This window comes from Mastigoproctus giganteus, chromosome 7, assembly GCF_048544385.1.
Source record: "Mastigoproctus giganteus isolate SK-2022 chromosome 7, ASM4854438v1, whole genome shotgun sequence".
Taxonomy (NCBI): Eukaryota; Metazoa; Arthropoda; class Arachnida; order Uropygi; family Thelyphonidae; genus Mastigoproctus; species Mastigoproctus giganteus.
In genome coordinates this window covers 26528072-26555222 of record NC_143581.1, presented here as the reverse complement: position 1 = coordinate 26555222, position 27151 = coordinate 26528072, and the positions used below count along the sequence as shown (strand labels likewise).

Sequence of the window (27151 nt, the reverse complement as noted above, 5' to 3'; positions counted from 1 at the left end):
TACTTAGAGAATATTCTCCCAGAATTTCCTGAAGTTAAATATTGACTGTCAGAAGGCAAACAGTTCAGTATTGTGGTGTCACACAACAAACTATCAGAGAAAATCATATACAAGATAAGACCAGTAAGTAGTTAAGAAAGATGGTTACTTTTCTTGAAAAACCTGTCCTTTTTGTCAAGCGCGTATTTTAAAATATGCTTTTAGATAATAAAAACTCTCGAAAGAAATATTTCTCTTCCGAATGCAACCTCTTCTGTTATTTAAATATATGACCTGGGTTGGTATCCTTGTCAGGTGCATCCGAGCCAGCCTGTCAGTCTCCATAAGAAAAATAAAGGCAAAATATTCGATACGTTTGACTATTGATTGCAATTTTTATAATTTAAAGCTATTTAATATTTTTTAATTTTTAGAATAATTTTAATTATTTTAATGTAGTATCTAATATATTTAATTTATTTTGTATCAAATATTTTAATTTTTTTAAAATAAGAAAGTATATTACAAATAAAATAATAAACACCTTTCTAAATCAGAAAATAAGAACAATTCTTGCAGATTTGAACATAGAAGAGCATGCGCTGTGTGTACCTTGATTTGCTGACTGCGGTTTTAATTCAAAAATGTGATTTTTTGTCAATAATTATGAAACATTAACACTGAAATAGAAATCCTAATTAAAGATTATTAATTCTGATTACATTTCGGTAGACTTTACATTTTAAACTATGCATTGCGTTGCATAGTTCTGTTGAAACCTACTGGCTAAAATGGACCTGGTACTGGTCTTGTTTTTTGTGGTATTAGATGACCAAGTTTGTTTTAAGTTACCGTTTACGTCTAATTCTACTTATTACCTGTTTACAATTCTCACTTACGTTCAAATACTAAGTATTTACTCATATATGTTTACGCATAAATGCTCACTTCGCATTATACTCGCAATTTTCCCCAACTCACCGATCTCCTCAATTAATTACTTCTTCTTTTTTCACACTATTCATAACACTTTGATTATTTAAAGTAATAATTTCCTTTATTGTATTAAAATATATTCTTACGCAATGCAATCAATTGAAAATAATCAATTAGAAGAAATTCATATAAATGAAAAGGTCTAGATTCGATTTCTATGGGGACAGGAAGTTAGGTTGAGTCTGGCGTGTTGCGAGATATTTTTTCTTGTAGAAATTGGTTTCTTATCTAACAAACCCGCAAACTTCGCCCAAAGATACGTGCAGTTTCTTAATGGTTACAGAACTGTTATAATAAAAGAAAAAGAACTCCAAAACCAACCCTGCATCTGAATACTATTGCACGACACTGCACAATACACACGACTAGTAAGACACCGCCTCATGCCCTTAGTCTCCCCAATGTGTAATATAAAACAATATAAAAAGCAACCATTCTTACCGCAGAGAGAAATAAATGAAAAAAAAAGGAACGTCGTTTACCCTCTTTAAAATCTGGCACCCTCAAAGAGTGAGATGTTCTGGATTTTAAAATTTTCCGGCTTTTAGGGAGGGGAGTATATTTTGTGTTCAGCAGTTTTAGAGGAGTCCATTTCAATGAATATTAAGCACAAACAAATGAACTTATTTAAAATAGCAAACATTTATAATGACTATCTTGTCCTTTCAATTTTTTTACGGTCAACAGGATTTAATCTGCATGAATAATGAAATGGTCTTAACTTCCATAACTAGAGACCATCTGCTATCTGATGAGGGACTAATCCTGAAACATGACCAAAAAATCTTTTGGCGAGGCCATCTATTTGATGGTAGTACATTATCAGCGCAACTCGTTTCAAAGGTAGCAAGTCCATATGTGGTTGAGCTCAAAATTTGGGCCATCTTGAAATCATTCCAGAAAAAGGTCCTAAAATTGAGAAGGCCCTTAAAAGAATGTACTGTACTTTTTAGCCTTATCCTTGAAGCCAAGCCGAATAAATCTGCAAAAATATCTATTGCAAAAAAGTCGATTCCTACAGAGGTCCACGATTTGAAGAGCCACTACAGTATATCTAATCTAAAGAACACGCAGAATTCCGAATACAAAATCATTGGTAAACATAACAGTCGACTTTCATTACAGACGTTAGAGATCAAGGTTGGTGAGTTGCAAAAACCTTGAATATAAACCAATGAGGATAGCTTCCACCAAGGTAGTTTCCCAAAATTTTATTCAAGAACAAAATGAGCAAAGAATCGAAAGTGGTCTTTCTTTCGTATAGAGTTTAGAAGCAATGAAGACAGCAATCAGCGTTAATCGAGGGGGAAAAAAACGTCACGGTCTTCAACTGAAAACTTGCCCAATGGCGAAAATCCACAAAAGAAAATAACACTCCCGAACAGTTCTAAAGCGTAACAGCTCTTAATTTTGTACTTAAAATAAAAGCGGTGTAATCACAACAGGTGTTACGTAATTGTAACGTATTCATTTCCATAATTTTCCTCGAAACGTTCATCTGTTTAAAGCAATATCCGTTATTGTATTTACATTTTGCAGTAAACAGAGAAGGCTTTCTTTATTCAGAAATGTGATGAAATTGCTGGTTATTGCCAAATACGGATTTAATTTTGTTGACTATAAAAGTCAAGACCTGCTTGCATTGACTTAGCAGACGGACGGTGCTAAACGTTAAATTACGTTGAAAAACCTTCAATCCAAGCTTCTCAAGAGGTAAATGTTAATATTTAAAATTTACTACATATTATAAGATAAATTAAATTAGCAATATCCAAAATTATTAACATTAATAGCACTTATATGAAAATTTATTATACACCTTTTTTTCTCTAAGATAAAACTTACCACTAACAATAACATTGAGATTCGTATAGTGGTAAATAAATTGATCAAATACATGTACCGTCTGCACGTTCGTTTTGTTCCAGTTCTATTATGGCCCGCAGTGAAATTCTTCTCCATTTCAATTCTGTGATCATCCAGACGTTTTTCATTTTACCCATTCTCATATTCACAACAGCTTGTAACCGCTACGGTTCTTCCTCTTGCCAAGATGCCAAAATTCAAGCTTTACTGGACTCGACATCCGATATTCTTCAACAAATAAGGGACATCTCGCAGGGTAAGTTAAAAATATTCTTACTTAAAATCACTTAAGATATAAAGTAAATTTTAAAAAAAAATTATAAATGTCAATTAATTTACTAAACGTAACATTAAACCTTTGAAATATTAAAAACAGATTAATAATCTGTTTTTAATATTTCAAAGCCTGGACCACTGTTTTAACGAAACCTCACTATAACGAAGGTATTTCCAGGTTCGGTCCCACATTCTTTACTTATTTAACAGTTTCTGCCTCATTTTCAGTAAATGAAATTGTTTAATATGAAAAATTGAGGATTTAGAATAGCGTGTACCGATTATGTACATTATTTCGAGTTCTGATTTAATTTAAAAATTATTAAAAAATAAATTTGTATTAAAAATTAAATTATATATAAACGATTAAATATATTAAACTTAAATAAAAAAATAATTTAAGTTAAAATTTAAATTAACTTAAATTTAATTACAGATGACCGCTAAAAATCCCCATTAATTTTTGTTATATTTGAGGAACGAACAGTTACACCATTGACATAAATGTCCACTTGAATGAATTTAAACTAGTGGATGTATTTCTTTCTGGGTTGAGAATCCAATTCACGATGCAAATATTGTGGGGCAGAGCCTATAGGAATAGGATGCAAGAAAGCAAGCTTATACAACCCCCCACAAAAAAACCCTTCCTATTTCATCATAAGATGGAAGTTTATTCCAGCAATCAACCACTCTCTCATTAAAGGCAAATTTCCGCACATCTATTCTACAATTTCCGTTCCTCAGTTTGAATGTATGCCCCCTCAGATGCATAATCTAAGTAAGAGGAAGAATTCCACCAGCATTGAGCTGGCTTAAACCATTCAAAGCCTTATGGACCTCAATCAGATCAACTTGCAGGTGCCTAGTCTCCAGACGCTGCAATTTGCAGAAATTAAGCCTTTTTTGGTAAGAGCAATCCTTTGTTCCCTTCACCAATCTCGTTGCCCTTCTCTGTACTCGTTCAAGCAGCTCTACGTCCTTCCTAAAGTGAGGCCTTCAGACCTGAAAGCAGTACTCAAGGCAAGGTGTGGCCTGACCATTGCTTTATACAAGGGGATAATCACCACCTTATCCCTGCTAGAAAAGTTCCTGTAATTGGAAAAACCCCATGACTTGTTCTGGCACCTGTCTGCACTGCTCAGAAAATTTCATATCTGCCTGCACAATTACCCCCAGGTTCTTTTCATTCTCTACCTACGTCAGTGTAGTACCACACAGTTGATAGGTTACTCTGGGGTTACTTCTACTCATATGAAGTACTTTACATTTGTCAATGTTAAACTTCATCTGCCACCTCTCAGCCCATCTGCCCAACTTTTCTAGATCCTGTTGCAGCAGCGTACTGTCATTAGTGTCCTTAACAACCCTGCTAACCTTCGTATCGTCTGCGAACTTGGACATTAAGCCCGATATACCATTATCAATATCATTGATAAATATACAAAACAATAATGGGCCCAACACCGAACCTTGAGGGACTCCACTAATAACATTAGTCCACGAAGAGCAGTGTCCATTGATTACCCCTCTGTCTTCTCCTACTCAACCACCCTTTCATCCATTGTAGCAACTTACCCTTAATACCATTCTGCTCCAATTTGTACAATAGTCTTCCATGCGCAACAGTGTCAAAAGCTTTTCTGAAATCCAAATATACGATATCAAAATTATTTTTTGCATCTAGTTCTAGTAGATGATCAAATTGGTTAGACAAGACTTCCCCTTAACAACCTTATCTGAATAACATCTTATCTGAAAAGAATAATCTCGTATGAATAGTCATAATCTCATAAATAATCTTCTTAGATTAGAATAAAGAGGTTTAGGGCTTCCAGCCTTAAATTAGAAATTATTCTAAAATAAATATGATAGAATTATATAATTTTTAACATTTTATATTTATTTTACAAATAATTTGCTTAGCTATAAAAAAACATAGAAGTTGTCAAAAGTTAATTTATGAATTAAGTACTTCCAAATAATGAGAAATTTAGTTTAATTATTAAAAATCTAACCAGTTAAAACCATTACAGAAAAGCCGGCCCACGTTGTTCCTAACCCAATGGACTGCGAGGAAATTTTGCACAATGGCCATAATAAAAGCGGGCCATACTATATCTGGCCAAGAAGTAGAGTTTTAAGCAGTGGAATAAATGTTTATTGTGATATGGACACAGATGGAGGAGGATGGACAGTAAGTTCACTCAGTATACGATAATGTAAATTTAATTTATCCATTTTTTGGTAGACTTGTTTTCTTCTTTTTTTTATTATATTTAATAAACATTATGATAACACAATAGGCTAATAATCATCATATAAGAATTCTTCGAATATTATTTCAATGCATATTTTCAGGTCATTCAAAGAAGAGGTAACTATGGAAGACCTGTAGATAATTTTTATAGGGACTGGAAGGATTATAAAGAGGGCTTTGGATTAATCACAGAAGACTTTTGGCTAGGTATGATAAATCTTCAATATACCCATTTCTTTTTTACCACATACACACAGTTAAAGGTGAATGCCCACTTCAGCATTCAGTGACTAGTTTGAGAGAGGCTGAGAAAAACTAGTTATGGAATTGCATGACCTTTGTGTTTGACAGGAACTTTTCGTATTCATCCAAACCACAAAGTCAACGATCTTAAGGCCAGTGTTCAGTCCAAGGGCACACAAGGACATTTCCACGTCTTATCTGTTCCCTAAAAAAAAATCTACTTTTACTTTCTTATATAAACATGAATATTTTAACAAACTAAAATGCACCTTTCAAGAAGACCTTCCCTGTTAACTACATTTTTTATTCGCATTTTCCGTTGAATTGCTTTAGTCTTGCACTACTCAAATAAAAGCACGCTATATCCACCTTCACAAAGAGTCGCCTTAGTATTGTACCACCTCAAAAAAAAAAAGCAAGCGCTGTCCACCTTCACAACAAGTTGCCTTAGGCTTGCACCACCACAAATAAAAGCACATCCCCTCTACTTTGCCCTAAAAAACAACAACAGACCAGACAACTCATTGTCCATAGCCTGGAAAGGTACAGGGCTATGACTCCATCTCAAAAAAGAGAAAGAAATCTGAAGGAACAAGGTCAGAAGATAATGGCCAATACAGCAAAATTTCAAATGCTAACGAAATACAATTCGACTCAGCATTTATCTCCTTTATTGCTTGACAGCCCCGTTCAAATAGTTCAGAAGATTGGAGTAATACGTTCCAGTGATGGTGGTGCCTTTTCGAAAGATGACATTGCATAAATACATCAAACCTAATTAATTAATACATTATTTTAGACCTTGAGAAAACAAGAAGTTGATGAAATATCTATGGCCCACTTTGCCAAATGAACTGAACTGCCTGACCAAAGTGGAAGAGTCAGAAGATCTTCGCACAACAATCCATTGTAAACTCTTTAAAAAAGACGTGTATATTTACAAACATATGCTGAACTAATGGATTATGAACCATCTCGAAAGGTTTTCAAGCCATTTGTATCTGTATTTTTAAGATTTATATATGTAGAGATCTTCAAAGCATAATTTCGTATGTCTTTAGAGTGAAATATTTTATTTTGTGAGCTTATATGTATGTATTTTATTTATAGGCAATGATAACATTTTTGCCCTAACTAACCAGAAGGCGTGTTCTATAAGATTTGACCTAAAAGATTTGGAAGGAGATCATCGCTATGCTATTTACGATAGCTTTTGGATCGACAGCGAATCTGATGACTACCATCTTCATGTTAGCGGTTATAAAGGCACTACAGGTAAGAAATTCGGCAATTGTAAATTGAGTTGAGTACACTCAACTTCTACCAAATAAGATTGTAACAAAACATTGAGAATTTTATTCTCACTGTTAAAATGCAACCTTTCAAATAGGGTAACGTTTTAATTAGGATTACTAGAGGTACCCAGTTTTCGGGAAGAATCCTGAATTGTCTCTTCGCGGAATGTCCCCGATTTTTAGAATGTCCCTGAAAATGCAACTCTCAAGAACTGAAAATCAACACACGTGCAAAAATATTGTATTTCTATTCAATAATCTACACATTCCATCACGAGCTTTCTACAAATTGTCAATGATAACACAGCTTTACAGCCAGTTGATTTTAAAGTTAAAATTTTAATGCAATCATCTGCATGTTCATAGCAGAATCATTCACAAGTCTTCATGGAATTGCACTTATTTACACCAACTTTTAGTGGTGTAATGACATTACCAACGGATTAAGTACCAGCTACCAATTGTCTCCACTTTTAAATAAATGGTAGATTAGGCTTTCGGTAATGTCAATCGTTTAAAAGTAGTGCATTACCAAGGCAACTCGTTGTGAAGGGAAAGTGTTCAGCATGAATATTAATACTATTGCATTAACGGGAAAAAATAATAAATAAAATTAAATTAAATTAATGAAATTAAGCGGTTTTTAAGATGTTCATAGGTCCTGTAATTTGGAGAGTTTTTAAGATTTTCATAGTGCTGTAATTTGGAGTACTTTCTATATGGTTAGCTATACCTAGTATAATATTGATAAATGGATATTTAAGCTTTTATGCAAAAAGATTTTTATAAAAATATTTTGTAAATTTAAATTTATTTTACTTTTAAAAATATTTTATTAAATACTTTAACATTTTTTGAATAAATAGAAATTTGTCTAAACACCTTTTTTTTGTTTTTTGAACTGTACCAAGATGCAAATTAAGTCTTAATTCGTTTGTTAAAAGTTAAGAGTGATTGATTTCATAATGATCTTACTATTTTCCATTGTGAACGTTGATATTCAAATTAAAACTTTTTTTTTTTTTCAGGCGATTCCTTTGTCCCCCACAGCAACATGAAATTTTCCACTAAAGACAGAGATAACGATAAACACGCAGGTAACTGCGCAAAGGAGTTTAAGGGTGGTTGGTGGTACAACAAATGTCACGAATGTAACTTAAATGGACTTTATCTAAAAGGAATTCATTCAACATTTGCAGATGGTATTGAATGGCGTGCTTGGAAAGGATACAATTATTCGTTCCCCTTCACAGAAATGAAGATCCGATCTACAAGTTTCGTCAAATATTGTCCCGATACCAACGTCATGCTTCAATAACCACCGAACGCTATACGGTACACAGTTAAAATCCCATGGATGCCAATCTCATTTAAAGATCAACTATTTGAAATAAAAATCCCATGAGAAAATACTGAATTGTAGTGTGAATATTTAAACAGCAAATAAAATGTTGAACTCCATTGAATGTTCCATTAATAAAACACGTTTCTTTGATTTACGATCTGTCTTATTTTTATAATAACTAAACACCTTTTTTTCTTGAGCTCCAACTAACTACAATTCAAATAAATGTAAGTTAGGAGGCTTGTAATAAATATAAATTCAGAAATCTTAATTGTTCCTTTATTTATTTTACTAAACACACCTTTTGCGTGCATCTCATCAGGATGCTGCCATCCTAGAGATGCGCAAGAACTCATACATTGTGATAAAGCCAGACTCGTGGCAAATATTTGCTACTGTCCGCCTCCAAGGACACCAGTTCCACCTTAGTCACAATGGCAGGGTCTGTGGTTGAGATGGGTCTTCCTTCCCTTAGGTCATCGTGCACGCTGCTTTCCACAAACCTGAACTTGTACTTTCCAATGTCCATTGGTTGGTCCAATGTCCAATTGTTGGTCCAATGGACCATTGACAAAACAATGAATGGGAAAATTGGTTAGTAAGATCTACACTATTACCATTGTATGTGGTACATTTCTTTTCATATATTACTTTGCAATGATGTATAAGAAATGGCCTATTCCATGGACGGCGTAGACTTGCATGGCAATTCACGACCACACCCTCGTAATTGATAACAGATTGATTGGAACAGTCTCGAAGGAACATTTAAATCAACGTCCAATAATCCTGATTGTATATACAACAGATTTTTCGGTTGCGGACAGAGAAGGGATTGGAAAGTTAATTCTGCCTATACGTGTAAATTAATGAGGAAAAAAAAATAAACATATTCTGGAGATGGGACAAATTTACAAACATTAAAGAATTTATAAAATAATATAGATATTTTGAAAAGCAAAAGGATGATTGGTTTAAAAATTTGGACGTTTAAGAACCCAGATGGAAACGATGGAAAAGGTCCCAAAAACACCGTACTCGTTTTCATCCCAAACACGACATAAATGTCCCAATTTCCCAATATTTTCGTGTATTGGGATTTTTCCCAATGGACCCAATCCCAAAAAATCCCAATTTCGTGTATAGGGAAAAATCCCAATACACGAAATAGTCCCAATAACACTATTCATTTTCAACCCAATACAAGAAAAGGACCCTTTGGTACTATTCATTCTTCCATCCCCGAAATTTATTTTATTCTGCGTGTTGAATTAGTATTCCCCATAAATATTCTTCATAAAGAGAAATACGATCTGGGATGTTTACAAGCACGTATAAGAGGTCATCCGTGCATTTACACATTGAAGCTCCACAACGCGTTAATTGCTATCCTAATACTTCGGGACCTATGGTAGTTAGAATCATGACCACTCATAATTATGAGCCGTTCCTTTCCCATTTTGTCTGAACAGGAAGTCAGTTACTATTTATGGCAGAATTCTGTTATCTCTTCTACGCTAAAATGTTGCTGTAAACAATCTGATCGTTACAATGATAAGAAGAATTTAAACTCCTTGACCTCTTCGACTATAAAAGTCGAGTGAAGGCGTGAACCAAACAGACTGGCACTGCTAACAATAACTTCCAGTTCCTGTTTTATCTGCCTTAAACGTTCACGAGCTGTATCCTACAACGGAAGGCATCGAAAGGCTCACTGTAAGTTTGTTAACAGGTAAGCATAAATATGAATCTAACTTTCTCTTCTTCTTTTAGCCCTTGGAACAAACTTTCTTCGCTTGCATTTCCTAAAATTCACAATCAACAGAAATTCAATTTCAAAATAAACAAATATGTTCTGTCTTCCCAACTTATGATCCCAAAGAAAATCCTGTTGGTTCTAATCCTTCTGGGTTTAGGATCACCATAGTAGTAGTGTACCAATGGTTCATCACGAAATGAAAGAAATTCACGTTAGGCCTGTCTCCAAGAGCCGTAATCCATCAGTAATTAAATATTACCGCCCAATCCCTAGAGCCTCAAAGCTTTTGCAGTTATTGGAAAAAAGTCTGCTACCAGTCTTCACCAAACAGATTCTTGCAGCTAAATTTCCCCCCACTCCAAGATTCCTTACACTCTCTCACAGCGATCTACAACTACAAATCTGCTAGCAATCACAAACGCCATATTGTCAGCGTTTGAGTGCAATCAGGGACTAATTTTAATGTTGTCACAAATATTTTCTCTCTCTAAATGATTAATTAATAATATATAAATTTAATGGTTTTTATTCCATTGCGCGTACCTCACAATACAACTCACTTCACGTTCGTATTTCTGACTCTGTGATTTAATAAATTAAACAATTGTGATGTGTTTTCAAAACTTTCGTAATGCACTTTACTTATTTATTCTTGGAGTTTTAATAACAATTGTAATAAATATAACAAGCATTTCACGTTTTTCTGCTATAATTAGTAATAATAATTTATAATTTATGTATTTAGTAAACTGATAACAAAAATACGACTTTCTCAAACTGCAATGAGTTTTAAGCGCGAACCGAAAACACTCTGTTTCTGTTAATCGCTTTGTTGACCTTCCATTCGGGAGCTGCTAATAAAATATATATGATAATAGCAGAACAAACTTCGCCTTGTTGTGGGTCATATAGGTATTGCACTACCTCTAGAAAAATAGTTTTTAGAATTCGCTCACTGCCTGATGAGGGTTCAATACAACCAGAAACAGGCTGTTGCAATAGTGTCTCGTCTTTTAAATAAATGGCAGGTTAGTCACCTTCGGCAGTGCATTTGTTTAAACATAGTGCAATACTCCGAAAACTCGTGGTAAGGCGAGTGTTGGTTTCTGTATTCTGTTTTTATACTAATCACTGTGGCTCTTATTACATGATTATTAAATGCATATTTATCTCATTTTTAAAAATTATGTGGAAAATTTGCCTAAACGGTCCGAATTTTTTTAAACTCAGTTTTACAATGGCTATATTTCGAGTCAGTCCATTGGTCATTCAGAAGTTGCTGGTTTTATTGATTCTCGTATTCACGTCATCAGCTTGCAGCGATTACGATTCTTCCTCCTGCCAAGATGTCAAAATTCAAGTTCTGGCAGATTCAGCATCGGAAGCACTTCATAAAATAAAAGAACTAGCGAAAGGTAAGTTAAAATATTCCTCCTTCCTAAACAACGCCATATATAAAGTCTTTGATTAAAACACGCTTGCTGATTCAGAGTTTTCAACAACGACTCATGTACTCTTAAACCACTTTTTAAGTGTTCTTGAGTTAAGATTGAACATGCCTACCCACATATGTACAGTAAAAGGTGTTTACGATTAAAGTGCGCCATTTCAGTTGGTGGGAAACGATCAATGGATGAAAGGTGAAATTGAGAATGGACACTATCCAAAGAATACGCTAATAGAGACCAGTTACTAAACTGGGACTAGGAGAAATTAGTGTTGTATGCAATTGGTAGAGTCCTATTTCAACGAACTTCTTGGTTTGAAGATTGATTTTTGTCACATGCTGGAAGCGTTGTAAAGCATGCTAAAATGTTACCCAATGCATCTCACGGGGAATATTAGCAACCTGCCTTTTGATACCTTCCTTTAAATAATCCAGAGATTAGATATCTCTTTGATTCCAGCCCTTGATGTTGCCATTAGCAAAATTCAGAATTGAGGTCCGGAAATGAAGTGGCCAAACGGTCCTCATGAATGACTGGTTTTTGGACTTTGCAGTTCCGCGTACATTGAATGGATTGAAAAAAAAGTATCTTTCTACCATTACCCGTCTTCATCTACAACCAGCTGGAATGACGCACTTTAATTACAATCACCATTTATGTAGTCAAACAACGCATAAGAAATTGAACTGCTGTTTCATAAAGCAAAGGATATTCTTAAGTGAAGCCAATCCTTTAAAGCTCATTAGACATTCATTTTTTGAACAATAATAAATTTTCAAATTGATTTAATTCATTAAATTAAATTGATTAAAGTTTTCCAAATATTATTAGAAAGGAATGGATGAAATGATCTTGTTGTTACAGGAACAAACCACGGTGCTTCGAAACCAGCAGACTGCGAGGACATTTTGCGCAGTGGCCACTATAAAAGTGGGCCGTACTGTATCTGGCCTAGAAGCCGAGTTTTAACCAATGGAATAAATGTTTATTGCGATATGGATACCGACGGTGGAGGGTGGACGGTAAGTTTGATCAGCATGGTTCTACACTCCCTAGACAAAAAAGTGGAAAACTGAGATCAGTAAATGATTTGATTGGGCTCCTCTCCAGCCTTTACAATTACTGCCAGTATAGATTTGGGAAGGGTCCGCAGTTCTTTCAGAGGGATTCCGAACTATTCTTCCAATGTCTGGCAAGAGAGAGAAGATTGTAATGGGCGGAACTGTGGTGGACCCAAGTGGCAACTGGAAGTTAATTTAGTGGTTGGATCGTTTTTGATTTGCAAAGACCATGAGGCACGAATTCATAGTGTCTGTATTTTGCATGACCTGTTTGAGGGATGAAAATCCAAAAAAAATGGCTTAAAGTTTTTCTGAGTGACTTGAACAACTCCCTTAAAAGTTCCATCGAGATAGGATTTGAACCCAATCATTTTCCATCAATGATACGCAGGAAGATTTGGGACTGACATAAAATGAGCTAACTGAAAACGTACTGAAAAGACTTAATTTCTAACAGGATGCCAGTTCTTCACTTCTCTGTCTTGGGATTGCATGAATTTTATATAATTTAAAATTGGTTGAACACTTTCGTCTTGCCAATTCTCGCACACAACATCCCTGCGTATGTAATTTTTTTTTAATGTAATGCATGTATGTTTTGCAGGTTATTCAAAGAAGAGGTAACTATGGGCGACCTGTAGATAGTTTCTATAGGGACTGGAACAGCTATAAAGAAGGCTTTGGATTAATCACAGAAGACTTCTGGCTTGGTATGATAAATCATCTTTCCATATAAACTTAATCAGCTTTTATACGCTGTCCAGTCAAAACATTATGATCTCTTACCTAACTGTGGTATGCCCTCGCATACCACAGTTTGGTAACCGCATACCTCCAACTTGCAATACCACATTTATTGGTTCTAACCGCAACTGGGTGTGTCTCCAGTTGGGGAATAACGGCCCATTGCTAAAACACGGGGGGTGATCAAAATGTTTTGAATGAACTGTGTATATTTATACGATATTTCAAGAACTCCAGTTCCTAAAAGCTATTCACAGTTTATTCAGATTCTACCATGCATACACTGATTCGTTCTTCTATAAACCAAAATCATTTAAAAATTCCAGGTACCGAGATTCCAGGATCTGTTCTTGGTACCTTTGTGTAGTTAGGGTACCTCTACCAAAAATATGTTTGGGACATTGAATAGACAAGGCATAGACATTACAAACACTATGATTTTGAAGAAAATATATGAGAACGCTACCTCCTTTTTAGACTATACAATGACAGTTGCAGAAAGGAGTCAATGTGGATGGAGAGTGCTTAAACCATTTAAGATTTTCAGATGACATTGTGGTCATAAGCCACGATCCCAAATAATCAGAGGAAAATATTAATCATTTATGCAGAGTTAGTAAGGATTTTGGACTAAAGATGAATATGGCTAAACAAAAGTAATGATGAACAAGTATGCCACAGAAAGGGATATCATCATTGAAGGAGCAGTAATTGAAAAGTGGAGTCTTATACTTATCTGGGACAAGTAATTAGCTGTAAAACAGAATGGTACCCAAGAGGAGCTAGAAGAAAACCTGGAAGACAGCAAAGGAGATGGATAAATGAAATACAAGTAGGCAGTAAATGGATGGCCATTGCACAAAACAGAAGGAGCTGGAAAGTTGATGGAGTTCATCCTGAAATGAATTGAAAATGGCTGATGATGATGGCCAATAACATGAAGAGGGGTGCGGCCGTTGTCATTATTCTACCGCAAACGAGAACACCGCCTGTACCCTAAATCTTCCTATCTCTGATTTGGAGGGACAGACGTATCTCCTGAGTACTCGAGATGTGGCTATCCCACTGAACAAGCCAAAAATCGGGAATGAAGTGATGTGGTCGTAACCAGTATTTTGATAGGCTTAAATAATTTGCATAATGTGTGGCTTTGTAAGGTGGTAGATCGGTTTCTATTGGATTTTGATTTAGCATTTTAAAATTGAATTTCCTGCAAATATTTATTCAATTGTACTTAGATTTAAAGAAACAGAATCTAGAAAATGATTGTAATTTAACTTCTGGTTAAATTTACATTTAGCCAAAGGTGACATTATATTATTTAATGGAAATTGAGGTTTTATATATTTTATTTATAGGCAACGATAATATTTTTGCCCTAACTAACCAGAAGGCTTGTTCTATCCGGTTTGACTTGAAGGATTTAGATGGCAACCATCGCTATGCCATTTATGATAACTTTTGGATAGAAAGCGAAGAGCGAAATTATCAGCTGCACATTACCACTTATAGGGGGAATGCAGGTAAGAAATTCATAGAAATTAGACTCTTTGGAAAATTGGAAAGGTATATGGTGGATTCTGCAATCCACCATATACCTTTCTTCCATCTGTCTGCAAGTAGAAGACCACAAATTCATTTGGCAGTTACACTTGCAATTTCTGTAACTTCTGGGAGAATATGTATGCGCATTTTTGATGTTTCTTTTTTATTTTAATTTCAGGAGATTCCTTCAGAAGACAGAGCCAGATGCAGTTTTCGACCAAAGAGAGAGACAACGACAAATACGATGGCAACTGTGCAGAGAAGTTTAAAGGTGCTTGGTGGTACAATGAGTGTCACGATTCTAACTTGAATGGATTGTATTTAAATGGTTATCATCCAACGTTTGCAGATGGAATTAATTGGCGTAATTGGAGAGGGTACAATTATTCACTCCCATTCTCAGATATGAAGATACGATCTACAAATTTCGTCAGACATTCTGCAGAAAACTACGTCACGGCTCAGTAAGCCACAGTTGTTTCCTACACCTCTTGAGAGCGTCTGGGACAAGCGTCCAGCAATCGTTTCTTCCAGATGAATTACTTTTGAAGAAAAAAAGAGGTGCCAAAATTGACCTCTCGTATTTTTTTCAAGTGTATCTCTGTCCTAAATAAAATGTATGTCTCTTGTGGAATTATTATCATTTTAATTATTACTAAAAACATATTTGGCAAGTACATGAATGTTCGAAATAAACTTAAAAACTAAATCAGTAATTCATGAATATCTGGAATTTTCTAGAATTTACTCCATATTTTCGTTTATTTTATTTTCTAATATTTTCTGCCCTTCGCTTGGGCATGATTTTTACAATATTCTACTCATGTATCCGAATCTTTGTTTATTATTTTGACATAGTCATTTAATTCTTTTCTTTGACTTCACACTATTCGTCAAAGGTTTCTTTATGCTCCATAGAAATCTTGTTCTTATTCTTTGGAAAACCCAATACTCTCATTTTTCTTATTGATGTTGTTGTTCTTGTTGTATTAGGAGCTGTTCTGTGGTTTATTTTCTGAAAACCCGAGTTTCCGGGAGAAAAAACCTTACTACCCTCGCCTGAGACCGACTAACTCAACCACGTTATGAAAAGGCCCATAAAAATGAGGCATGGACTTTGTTTCGAACAAAAGCAAGCATGCGGTGGCATGGATTCTATGAGGTATTTTAGTCCGTTTTGATCTAATTGAAACCATTCTTCCAGCAAATCCATTCTTCTAGCTGTGACAAAGTTAAAAGGAAGAGAACTTTGTTGCCAAATTGTACTCTCCAGCATATTCGGCACATTCTTAATAGGGTTGGGATTAGCTGAATGTGGGGGCCAGTTGGAATTCAATGTCTAGTTCTCCTGACCATTTCTAGATCTAGATCTGATGCAAAATTCAGATACTCCCTGGATGATGTCCGACCTTCCACCGGAAGGTCAAAGGACCCAGTCTGCGCCAACAAAAGATTTCCCGCACCACGATACAGATCTGTCCACAACCCAACAGATTGTTGGGTTGCGGACAGAGAAGGGATTGGGAAGTTAGTTCTGACTGTATTTGTAAATTAGTGAGAAAGAAATAAACGCATTCTGTAGATATAAAGCGTTATATTAATAAATTTTATTTCAAAAGAAAAAATCTCGCGAAAGAATTTAAATTTACAAACATTAAATAATTCATGATTGCTTTAAAAATTTAAACGTTAAAGAGCCCCAATGGAAACGATGGGAAAGCTCCCAGTAACATCGTAATCATTTTTCATCCCAAATACCTCAAAATGTCCCAGTAAATACACGAAATAGTCCCACTATATTCATTTTCAACCCAATACAAGAAAAGGAACCCGTTGCCACTATTCATTCTTCCACCCCCGAAATTTAATTTATTCTGCGTGTTCAATTAATATTCCCCAGTCCATATTCCCCATAAATATTCTTCATAAAGAGAAATACGATCTGGGATGGTTACAAGCACGTATAAGAGGTCATCCGTGCACCTACACATTGAAGCTCCACAACACGTTAATTGCTAACCTAATACTTCGGGACCTATGGTAGTTAGAATCATGATCACTCATAATTATGAGCCGTTCCTGTCCCATTTTGTTCTGAACAGGAAGTCAGTTACTATTTATGGCAGAATTCTGTTATTTCTACGCTAACATGTTGTTGTAAACAATCTGATCGTTATAATGATAAGCAGAATTTAAACTCCTTGACCTTTTCGACTATAAAAGTCGAATGAAGGCACGAACCGAACAGGCTGGCACTGCTCACAATAACTTCCAGTTCCTGTTTTGTCTGCGTTAAACATTCACGAGCTGTAGCCTACAACGAAAGGCATCCCGTTATAGCTCGATGCAAGTTTGGTAACAGGTAAGCATAAATATGAATTTGAATATGTATTTGAGGAAATCTTTCTCTACTTCTCATTAATCCCTTCTACTTCTATCCCTTGGAACAAACTTCTTTCGCGTGAATTTGCTAAAAATTACAATCAACAGAAATTCAAAATCAACAAATATGTTCTCTGTCTTCTCAACATACGATCCAAAAAAAATCCTGTTGGGTCCAATGCTTTTTGGGTTTAGGATCACCAAGTAAAGTGTAGCAATGGGTCATCAGGAAATTAAAGAAATTGTTCTCTGCGTTATCCAGACATCAGTTTCGTGATGTTCTTTACCAGACATTTAAATAAACAATTTGTTTATTTGATGTTTCTGTTTTCATTCGAACTTTCTGGGAATAAACATATTTATCAGAAATTGTTTTTAGAATCAAGTAGATGAAAACATTGGTGAATGCCGTTATTTTGGATAAACTGACCGTAAGGATTCAGCAAGAGGGATTATCATTTTTAATTCGTGGTAAGTACCCTAGAGTATTAACCATTTTGAAATATAACGCGAGACGTTTTTCGTACACAGGGCCATGTCAAGACGCTTAACAGCCTGGATGCTAGCAAGAAAATGCCTGCCCTTCACCCTTCATGAAAAGTTTCTTGTTAATTTTGTTGTCCTTATAAATTTGGTAGTTGGAAGATACCCGTCTTAATATCTGACGAAACTGCTTACAGTTAATCCTTATCTATGATGGATGATCTTTCATTAAGTTGAAGTGCTTTTATTCAGTAATTGAGAAAACGAAAAGCTGCTACCAGTCCTCACCAAACAGATCCTTGCATATAAGCCCTCCCGTCTTCCCCAGATTCATTATGCTCCTTCTCATTTCTCTGCGAATACAAACATCCTTGCAACCATAAATGCCATGTTATCAGAGTTTGATTGCAATCAAGAACCAGCTATAACTTACTTGGATATAGAGGTCGCGTTTAATGCTGTGAATGTCCCTTCTCTATTATGGCTATTAGAATCATACCATCGCATTAAGGGAGGCCCTATGCTTTTTCCATGCTCTCCTAAGTAAGAGGTTGTTGCAGATAAACACAGAAGAAAAATGCTATAGGAGGGTTTTCACTGCTGGAGTCCCCCAGGATAGCATCCTCTCAGGATGGCTATTCACGGCAATTATAGGTCCACCGGTGCGAAATAACCGATGAGCTTATCATTCTTACCCCAAATGGGCTAAATCCCAACCTAATCCTCACCACCAACCACATCATTAAAAGTCTAATGAAAATTGCATCCTTCCTTCAGTACTTCGGCTTGACGATCAATCCCTAGAAGACCAAGATGATGATATTCTCACTGATGACCAATCCTACAGTGATCGCTCCTACTTTTGATAACACCCAAACCCCTGTCGTAACTACTCACTCCAACTTAAGTGTAATTTTAGACCCAAAACTCCCTTAGGATAAACTCACCTCATGGGCCTCTGCGGTACACAACAATCTGCTGCATATCAAAGATTCCGGAATCAAGAAATACATCAGAACCATTGGCTACTGAAGCGGGCCAGTTGGAAGTCCATTCTGCCTCATCAAAACAGAAGGACAGCATTAGCAAATGAAATGGGAGTTCCCCGACTCTCCCAGCTTATTGATTCCCAGAGGCTAGTCATCACAGTCAAAATGGTTGTCAGCCTAATTTCTAAACCATGTGGGATTCATGCTGCTGAAGAATTCCTCTCTAGCTTTGCGGACTACTCCGAGACTGGTCCCCAAAATAATAAGCTATTCCTGATGGAACGTTTCCTCCCCTTACTAGATGATGGTCTTTAAACTCGATGATGACCTCAACAAGTTTGCCCAAGACGAAAGCAATAGAAAGGAAGTGTTATCAACACCAGCAACAGTCGGACTAGTCATGTCGTGTAATTTTTTTCAGACTTTTAAACGTCTCTGTTATAGAACTCTTGTGTTGTGATGATGCTACCTTAACAGAACGATGATGGTGATGATGCTACCAGTTCTTATGTTTAAAGTTTTGTAAAACAGTTTTATGAAGAACACACTGAAGATCTTCAGAATATTTTCTTTCACTTTGCTATTTAACCCATTAAGTCTACTTTTATTTGAGCCACAGAATACTTAATTTGTAAATGATATTTATTTATTTATTCATGGACTTTAATAACAATTGAAATATAACGCGTATTTTACGTTTCTGCTATGATTCACAAACAGATATTAATAATTGATGATTTATGTATTTAGTAAACTGATAACAAAAACACAAATTTCTCAAGCTGCCACAACAGTGTCTCGTCTTTTAAATAAATGGTAGTTAATCGATTTTGGCAATGTATTTGTTTAAACTTAGTGTAATACTGCGCAAACTCATGGTAAGGCGATTTTTGATTACTGCATATTGTTTCTATTTTGACTTCTTTCTTGATCACTGTGGCCCTTATTACATTTCTAAATGCAATATTTAACTCATTTTCAAATATTATGTGGAAATTTCATCTAATGCGTTCGGTTTTCTTAACGCAGATTTCCAATGGCCATATTTTTACTCCAAGTCACTCTATTGGTCATTAGGAAGTTGGTGGTTTTATTGATTCTCATATTCACGTCATCAGCTTGCAGTGATTACGATTCTTCCTCCTGCCAAGATGTCAAAATTCAAGTTCTGGCAGATTCAGCATCGGAAGCACTTCATAAAATAAAAGAACTAGCGAAAGGTAAGTTAAAATATTCCTCCTTCCTAAACAACGCCATATATAAAGTCTTTGATTAAAACACGCTTGCTGATTCAGAGTTTTCAACAGCGACTCATGTACTCTTAAACCACTTTTTAAGTGTTCTTGAGTTAAGATTGAACATGCCTCCCAACACATGTACAATAAAAGGTGTGTACGATTAAAGTGCGCCATTTCAGTTGGTGGGAAACGATCAATGGATGAAAGGTGAAATTGGGATTGGACACTATCTAAAGAATACGCTAATGGAGATCAGTTACTAAACTGGAACTAGGAGAAATTAGTGTTGTATGGAGTTGGTAGAGTCCTATTTTGATTGAACTTCTTGGTTTGAAGATTAATTTTTGTCTCCCACATCCTGGAAGCGTAGTAAAGCATGGTAAAATGTTGCCCAAAGCATCTCACGGGGAATATTAGCAACATGCCTTTTGATACCTTCCTTTAAATAATCCACAGATTAGATATCTCTTTGATTTCAGCCATTGATGACCCAATAATCAAAATTCAGAATTGAGTTGCGGAAATCAAATGGCCAAACGGTCCTCATGAATGACTGGTTTTTGGACTTTGAAGTTTCGTGTGCTTTGGATAGCATTTATTAAAAAAATTAATTTTTCTACTAGTCTATAGATAGAATGGCTCACTTTAATTACAACCACCGTGAATTTAGTCAAACAATACACAAGAAATTTAACTGATATTTCATAAAGCAAAGGATATTCTTAAGTGAAGCCAATCCTTTAAAGCTCATTAGACATTCATTTTTTGAACAATAATAAATTTTCAAATTGATTTAATTCATTAAATTAAATTGATTAAAGTTTTCCAAATATTATTAGAAAGGAATGGATGAAATGATCTTGTTGTTACAGGAACAAACCAACGTGCTTCGAAACCAGCAGATTGCCAGGAGATTTTGCGCAGTGGCTACAATAAAAGTGGGCCCTACTGTATCTGGCCTAGAAGTCGAATTTTAACCAATGGAATAAATGTTTATTGTGATATGGATACCGACGGTGGAGGGTGGACGGTAAGTTTGATTAGTATTCTACAATCCCTAGACAAAACAAGTGGAAAATTGAGATTAGTAAATGATTTGATTCGGCCCCCTCTCCAGCCTTTACAATTGCAACGCGAATAGATTTGGGAAAGGTTCGTAATTATTCCAGAGGGATTCTGAACTATTTTTCCTGTCTGACAAGAGAGAGAGAGAGAGAGAGAGAGAGAGAGAGAAGATTGAAATGGGAGGAACTGTTGTGGACACAAGTGGGAATTGGAAGTCAGTGTAGTGGTTGGATCGTTTTTATTTGCAAAGCCATGGGGCACGAATTCGTTCATGAACTGTTTGCTGGATAGAAATCCAGAGTTTCGAGAACAACTAACGGCTTGACCAATTACCTTAAAAGTTCTGTCTCTGTAGGATATGAACCCAATCATTTTCCATCAATGATACTCAGGAAGATTTCTGATTGATATAAAAGCAGCTAGCTGTAAACCCTGCTGAAAGGATTTTACTTCTAACAGGATGTCGGTTCTCCACTTCTCTGTCTAGGGATTGCATGGACTTCATATAATTTTATTCCCCTACAACACTTCCAGGGTAATATAAAAGTGGCTGAGTACTTTTTACATTCACTAATGATGGTCAGAGGCAAAAGAGCATATTTTCTGGTGCCAAAAAGGGTATATGATTGTGCTTTAAACAGAAAATAAAATGTTTTAAAGTCTTTCTGATAATACTCTGCACAAGTGTTTGCCACATTATTTCGACTATTGGCCTGAGCTTTTTGTTATTTTGTTAACTTATTAGCTTTTTAAATTAAATTGACTTTTATTAATTAATTGATTGTTATTATATTGACAGAATCCTCTCGATACATTCCCTATTAAATTCCCTATCACTGTGTTCTAGTGGGGAAGAGCTACCTCCCAAAATATAACCCCTCCCCCGAGAAATTTGTATCGATTCTTCACCGCGCAGTAGTCACAGTCCCACTGTTCAGACAAGCACTCACCAGTTAATGTAAGAATTTATTTATTTTATATTTTATTTTTTCGTTATTTAATGCGTTTATATTTTACAGGTTATTCAAAGAAGAGGTAACTATGGGCGACCTGTAGATAGTTTCTATAGGGACTGGAAGAGCTATAAAGAAGGCTTTGGATTAATCACAGAAGACTTCTGGCTTGGTATGATAACGCACCTTTCCATATAAACTTAATCAGCTTTTATACACTGCCCAGTCAAAAAATGATGACCTCTCTTGTTTCAATACTGTCCCCACACGTGAAGGTATGGATTCTATAAAGCCCGGGACGCAATTTATGCTGTTCTACCGTGAATTTTGTCCAGTGCATCTGTCATTCGTGGTGGAGAATCAAAACGCCGGATCTGTGGATCCACATAATCCCAGAGATGTTCTGTGCAATTCCAAATCCAGCGAATATCGGTCAAAATGGGCAATTTGAAGGGCGCATTATCCTGTAATACCTTTGTGCCATCCAGTAAAACAATTACAATGAAGGATGTGGTGAAGACGTTGGTTATAAGCACTATACTACAAGCGCAAAGTACATGGTCCAATGTTTCTGTCTATCGGCTCGCTCAACTCAAGACAACTTACCTTCACCAGGACCATCGATGAAGGGAGGGCGTCCATGGCTCGGCGACTGCTGAACACCTTAACTACAGAACTCTGCGAACCGCCCACAAGATTCGCAGTTTCTTCGTATGTCCATCAAATACATCGTATGGTCCACATACCACGAACTTGCAATACCACATTTACTTGTTCTTACCACGAATAGATGTACCACCAGGTGGGGAATAACGGTCGATTGCTAAGACACTGGAGTGGTCATAGTGTTTTGGATGAAGTGTATAAATATTATAGGATATTTTCCGGTTCACGAGAGCAATTTACAGTTTATTCCGAGTTTACCACCTGCACACTGATTCATTCTTCTATAAAAAATAATTTAAAAAATAAAGCGTAACAAATACTTCTTCATTTCAGAAGGTAACTTAGCTATTTAGCAATTATATCATTTAAAGGAAATTGGAATTAAAGTTTTATTTCTTTTGTTCATAGGCAACGATAATATTTTTGCCCTAACTAACCAGAAGGCTTATTCTATCCGGTTTGACTTGAAGGATTTAGATGGCAACCATCGCTATGCCATTTATGATAGCTTTTGGATAGAATGCGAAGAGCGAAATTATCAGCTGCACATTACCACTTATAGGGGGAATGCAGGTAAGACATTCATAGAAATTAGACTCTTTGGAAAATTGGAAAGGTATATGGTGGATTCTCCAACCCACCATATACCTTTCTTCCATCTGTCTGCAAGTAGAAGACCACTAATTCATTTCGCAGTTACACTTGCAATTTCTGTACCTTCTTGGAGAATATGTATGCGCATTTTTGATGTTTCGTTTTTATTTTCATTTTAGGAGATTCTTTCAGAAGACAGAGCCAGATGCAGTTTTCCACCAAAGAGAGAGATAACGACAAGTACGAAGGCAACTGTGCAGAGCTCTATAAAGGTGCTTGGTGGTACAATGAGTGTCACGACTCTAACTTGAATGGATTGTATTTAAATGGTTATCATCTAACGTTTGCAGATGGAATTAATTGGCGTCATTGGAGAGGGTACAATTATTCACTCCCGTTCTCAGAAATGAAGATACGATCTACAAATTTCTTCAAACTTTCTGCAGACAACTACGTCACGCCTCAGTAAGCCAACAGTTGTTTTCCACACCTCTAGGTCCTCGTGAAAGCGTCTGGGACAAGGGCCAGCAATCGTTTCCTGCACATGAATTTCTTTTGAAGAAAAATAGGGTGTCAAAATGGACTTATCATATTTTTCACAAGTGTATCTCTGTCCTAAATAAAATACATCTGTTGTGCAATTATTATAATTTTTTATTATTATTAAGAACACATTTAGCAAGTACATGAATGTTTTAAATAAACTTAGAAACTAAATCAGTAATTCATGAATCCCTGGAATTGGTATTCTTCAGGAATTACTTCATATTTTTATTTGTTTTATTTTGTAATATTTTCTGCCCTTCGTTGGTCCTAATTTTTAAAATATTCTACTCATATAGCAGAATCTATGTTTATTATTTTGACACAGTCATTTAATTCTTTTCTTTGATTTCATACTACTCGCCAAATTTTTCTCTATGCTCCATATAAATCTTGTTTTTATTCTTTGGAAAACCCAATACTCTCGTTTCATTTTTCTTATTAATGTTGTAATAGGGGCATCAGCAGGCAATATTGCTCCTTGTATATTATCTGTAATTGTAATTTGATGTGTTCTGAGGTCGATTTTCTATTTGCTGGACGAAAAACCCGAGTTCTGCGAGAAAAAACCATGCCACCTTTGCCCTAGACCGACTAACTCAGCTACATTGTGAAACTGGCCCACAAAAATTCCTCACATCATTGACGAGACTCGAACTGAAGTCTTTTTCACCCGGGGTGGGGAGGTTCTATGAGGTTCGCCGTTTTGGTCTAATCGTAACAATTCTTCCAGCAAAACCATTCCAGCGCAACCATTCTTCTAGCTGCGATAAAGTTGAAGGAAGTGGACTTTCTTGCCGAATTGCACTCTCCAGCATATCTCACACATTCTTAATAGGATTGAGATCGGATGAATGTGAGGACAATGGAAGATGGTGGAATTCTGTGTCGTGTTCTCCTAACAATTCTTGCATGTTGTAGCACGATGCGCTGTTGCATTGTCATTCATGAAGTGGACATCGCCTTCGAGATAAAAGCGTAACGTTGCAATGTGTATTACAAGGTGGAATTTGGATGTGTTAGAGAGATAGTTTCGAAAACACGTAGTTTAAAAGCAATGGATGATAATAAACAAACTCTAGATATTTCTGAATATGCGTTTTATGTTATTATCACCTACACTGCTGGAAAAAATTAATAGAACCCTTAGAAAAAAAACGTGTTGCAACTCGCAGCTTGCGATGAAGCGGGACAAAATTTGGTATGGTGGTGTACCACAGAATAACAAAGAAATGAGGAAACAGCGAGCATCTTCAGACAAGGAATACTTATATAGGTTGTGCAAGAATTACCAAAAATTTCACATTACAGAATCCGATACAATATGCTCGAAAATACTGTCACATGACATCCGTACGGAGTGTGATCTCCTCCAACGGCTAAACAGACCTGACAGCTGTGAACCATGCTTCATATAAGGGTCTATATACGATTCTGTGGCAACAAATCCCATTCTTCCACCAGCGCAGACCTTGGCTCTTCAAGTGACCGAGCAGTTGGCTGTCGGCTTGCAATGCAACGACCAAGGTCTGTGATCGCAGTCCATTAAAGTCTGTGATCGCTGGCCACTTCAGTCGTTGGATATCTTCAGTTTCAAGATATTCCTCCACCACTTGAGCTCTATTTGCAGTGGCGTTGTCGTGCATGAAAAGAAAATCTGGGCCAACCGCACCTAAAAAGTCGCCCATAGGGTTCGAGAATCTGTTCTCGGTACCTCTGCGCAGTTTTGGCTATCCCTATCAAAAACATGAAAAGGGGTGCGGCAGTTGATCATTGTCCCGTCCCACACGAGAGCACCACCTCCGCCGTAAGTGTCCCTTTCTCTGAAGTTGGAGGTATGGTGCCGCATTCCTTGTTGTCTTCAAATGAAATAACGTCTAGAATCTGTTTGTAGGCTAAAATGAGACTCATCAGAGAACAGAACTGTACCCCATTTGTCAGGGCTCCAAGTCACGTGTTCATGGTAACAGTTTCGACGAACTCTGAAGTGGTTTGGGATAAATGGGACATAAACTACCGGCTCTCTTGCTCAGAGTCCACTTGAATTGAGCCTTCTTGACACAGTCCGGTTGGAAACGTTTTCATCTGTTGCCATTGAAACCTCAAGAGACAGTCGATGACAATACATCGTAGGGTTCTGTCTTTCTGTTAGAGCCAGATAGCGGTCCGTTCTTGTTGACGTAGCCCCAGGACGACTTTGCCCAGGACTTCTTGTAATGGTTCTTGTCTCCTGAAACGGGTTCCTGCGGGACAGATTACGCTAACGTGTCACTTCCGCCTGCGACTGCCCGGCTTCAGGACTTCCAACGGTCTACCATCTCAAAGAATCATGTAAACGACAATCACTTGCCATCCTGAGTACTGGAGATGTGGTTATATCGCTGAGCAAGGCCGAAAAACAGGAATGAAGTGATGTGGCCGCAATCCATGCTTTTATAGGCATGAATAATTTGCATAATGTCCGACTCTGTAAAGTTGATCGGTTTCCAGTGTATTCTCGAAATTTGCATGCTAGGATGCCTATTGTATCAAATATTCGCCTTCAGCGACTCTGTTTAAAATAAAATATTCATGAAAAAAAACCTTTTCTGTTAATTTTGTCGAGCAGTGTAGTATCAAGCATTTGCGTTTTTTAAAGAACAACTTTAAATCGATGAAAGAATAAATATTAGAATTTGTTCATATATTGTGTTATTTTTTTATGTTATTTATTATTTTCTATGTATTTTCTGAATAAAAAATCGTTATTTCTACTGTGTCCATGTTTTTACCAAATAGCTTCAAATAGAAACCCGAGAATTTCCCGGGATTCAAATACTATTACGTGCAATTCTTTCTGATTTTAGATTGTAATATTTTGTTTGAATGGTTCATTTATTCAGATCCCTACGCCTTTATCAGTTCTTTCAAATTTCTGCACCTCTTTATATATTCAGTTATAATTTCTCGCATGTTCTCTCTTTCTCTCTTTTTATATCATTCTTTTTCTTTCACTTTCTGTTAGTGCATCGTGGTAAAATATTGAAGCTGACTGAAGAGACCCCCGGACACTGAAAAGGATTGTAGTCCAAAACATAAAAATACCGCCTCAAAAATAACTGCAGAGTTTGGTGTGAGTCTTAGCAATCCAGTTTCTCTCAGAACAGCTCGGCAAGAATTTCATAAAGCTGTAATTTGTGGCATAACTATTGCCAAGCCACTGGTGCACTTTCAGAGCAATCCTGGTGATTTAATCCAGATTTGGTCTATAATTTGGCTTCTGTAGGTTTTATTGACTTCAGACTTTACCGGATCAATGGAGAAAGCGTTGAAGTGTCCAATGGTGTTACATGGAAACATTCCTTTTAGGGAGTCCAAGTTTGATAGCTTCATCCTAAGTGGGTGATGGCTTCTATTTCTTCCTCTTGTTAGTGAAATGATA

The 27151-nt window shown here is 36.2% G+C and overlaps 3 protein-coding genes across 3 annotated transcripts; all 3 read left to right on the top strand.

Moving 5' to 3' along the window:
- Positions 1–5179: 5179 nt before the first annotated feature.
- Positions 5180–8233, top strand: LOC150082713 (techylectin-5A-like). Its single transcript, XM_090378247.1, has 4 exons — positions 5180–5314; positions 5479–5584; positions 6731–6895; positions 7944–8233. Exons 1-4 carry the CDS (start codon positions 5183–5185, stop codon positions 8231–8233), a joined length of 693 nt encoding a protein of 230 aa, XP_090234373.1. The 5' UTR covers positions 5180–5182.
- Positions 8234–9884: 1651 nt separating this feature from the next.
- On the top strand, positions 9885–15451 carry LOC150082712 (techylectin-5A-like). Its single transcript, XM_090378769.1, has 6 exons — positions 9885–9992; positions 11250–11434; positions 12332–12489; positions 13133–13238; positions 14631–14795; positions 14996–15451. The coding sequence occupies exons 2-6, from the start codon at positions 11257–11259 to the stop codon at positions 15283–15285; spliced, it is 897 nt and encodes a 298-aa protein (XP_090234895.1). The 5' UTR covers positions 9885–9992; positions 11250–11256; the 3' UTR covers positions 15286–15451.
- A 4252-nt stretch (positions 15452–19703) lies between these two features.
- On the top strand, positions 19704–23765 carry LOC150082711 (techylectin-5A-like). The gene is made up of 5 exons (XM_090378768.1): positions 19704–19891; positions 20782–20939; positions 21994–22099; positions 23002–23166; positions 23367–23765. The coding sequence occupies exons 1-5, from the start codon at positions 19708–19710 to the stop codon at positions 23654–23656; spliced, it is 903 nt and encodes a 300-aa protein (XP_090234894.1). The 5' UTR covers positions 19704–19707; the 3' UTR covers positions 23657–23765.
- Positions 23766–27151: the final 3386 nt, after the last annotated feature.

Coding starts and splice junctions, on each gene's coding strand:
- LOC150082713 (XM_090378247.1), top strand. CDS start 5,183: ATGGACTGCGAGGAAATTTTGCACAATGGCCATAATAAAAGCGGGCCA. Junction 5,315..5,478: donor CAGATGGAGGAGGATGGACA/GTAAGTTCACTC, acceptor GCATATTTTCAG/GTCATTCAAAGAAGAGGTAA. Junction 5,585..6,730: donor CACAGAAGACTTTTGGCTAG/GTATGATAAATC, acceptor TTTTATTTATAG/GCAATGATAACATTTTTGCC.
- LOC150082712 (XM_090378769.1), top strand. CDS start 11,257: ATGGCTATATTTCGAGTCAGTCCATTGGTCATTCAGAAGTTGCTGGTT. Junction 12,490..13,132: donor CCGACGGTGGAGGGTGGACG/GTAAGTTTGATC, acceptor TATGTTTTGCAG/GTTATTCAAAGAAGAGGTAA. Junction 13,239..14,630: donor CACAGAAGACTTCTGGCTTG/GTATGATAAATC, acceptor TTTTATTTATAG/GCAACGATAATATTTTTGCC.
- LOC150082711 (XM_090378768.1), top strand. CDS start 19,708: ATGGCCATATTTTTACTCCAAGTCACTCTATTGGTCATTAGGAAGTTG. Junction 19,892..20,781: donor AATAAAAGAACTAGCGAAAG/GTAAGTTAAAAT, acceptor TTGTTGTTACAG/GAACAAACCAACGTGCTTCG. Junction 22,100..23,001: donor CACAGAAGACTTCTGGCTTG/GTATGATAACGC, acceptor TTTTGTTCATAG/GCAACGATAATATTTTTGCC.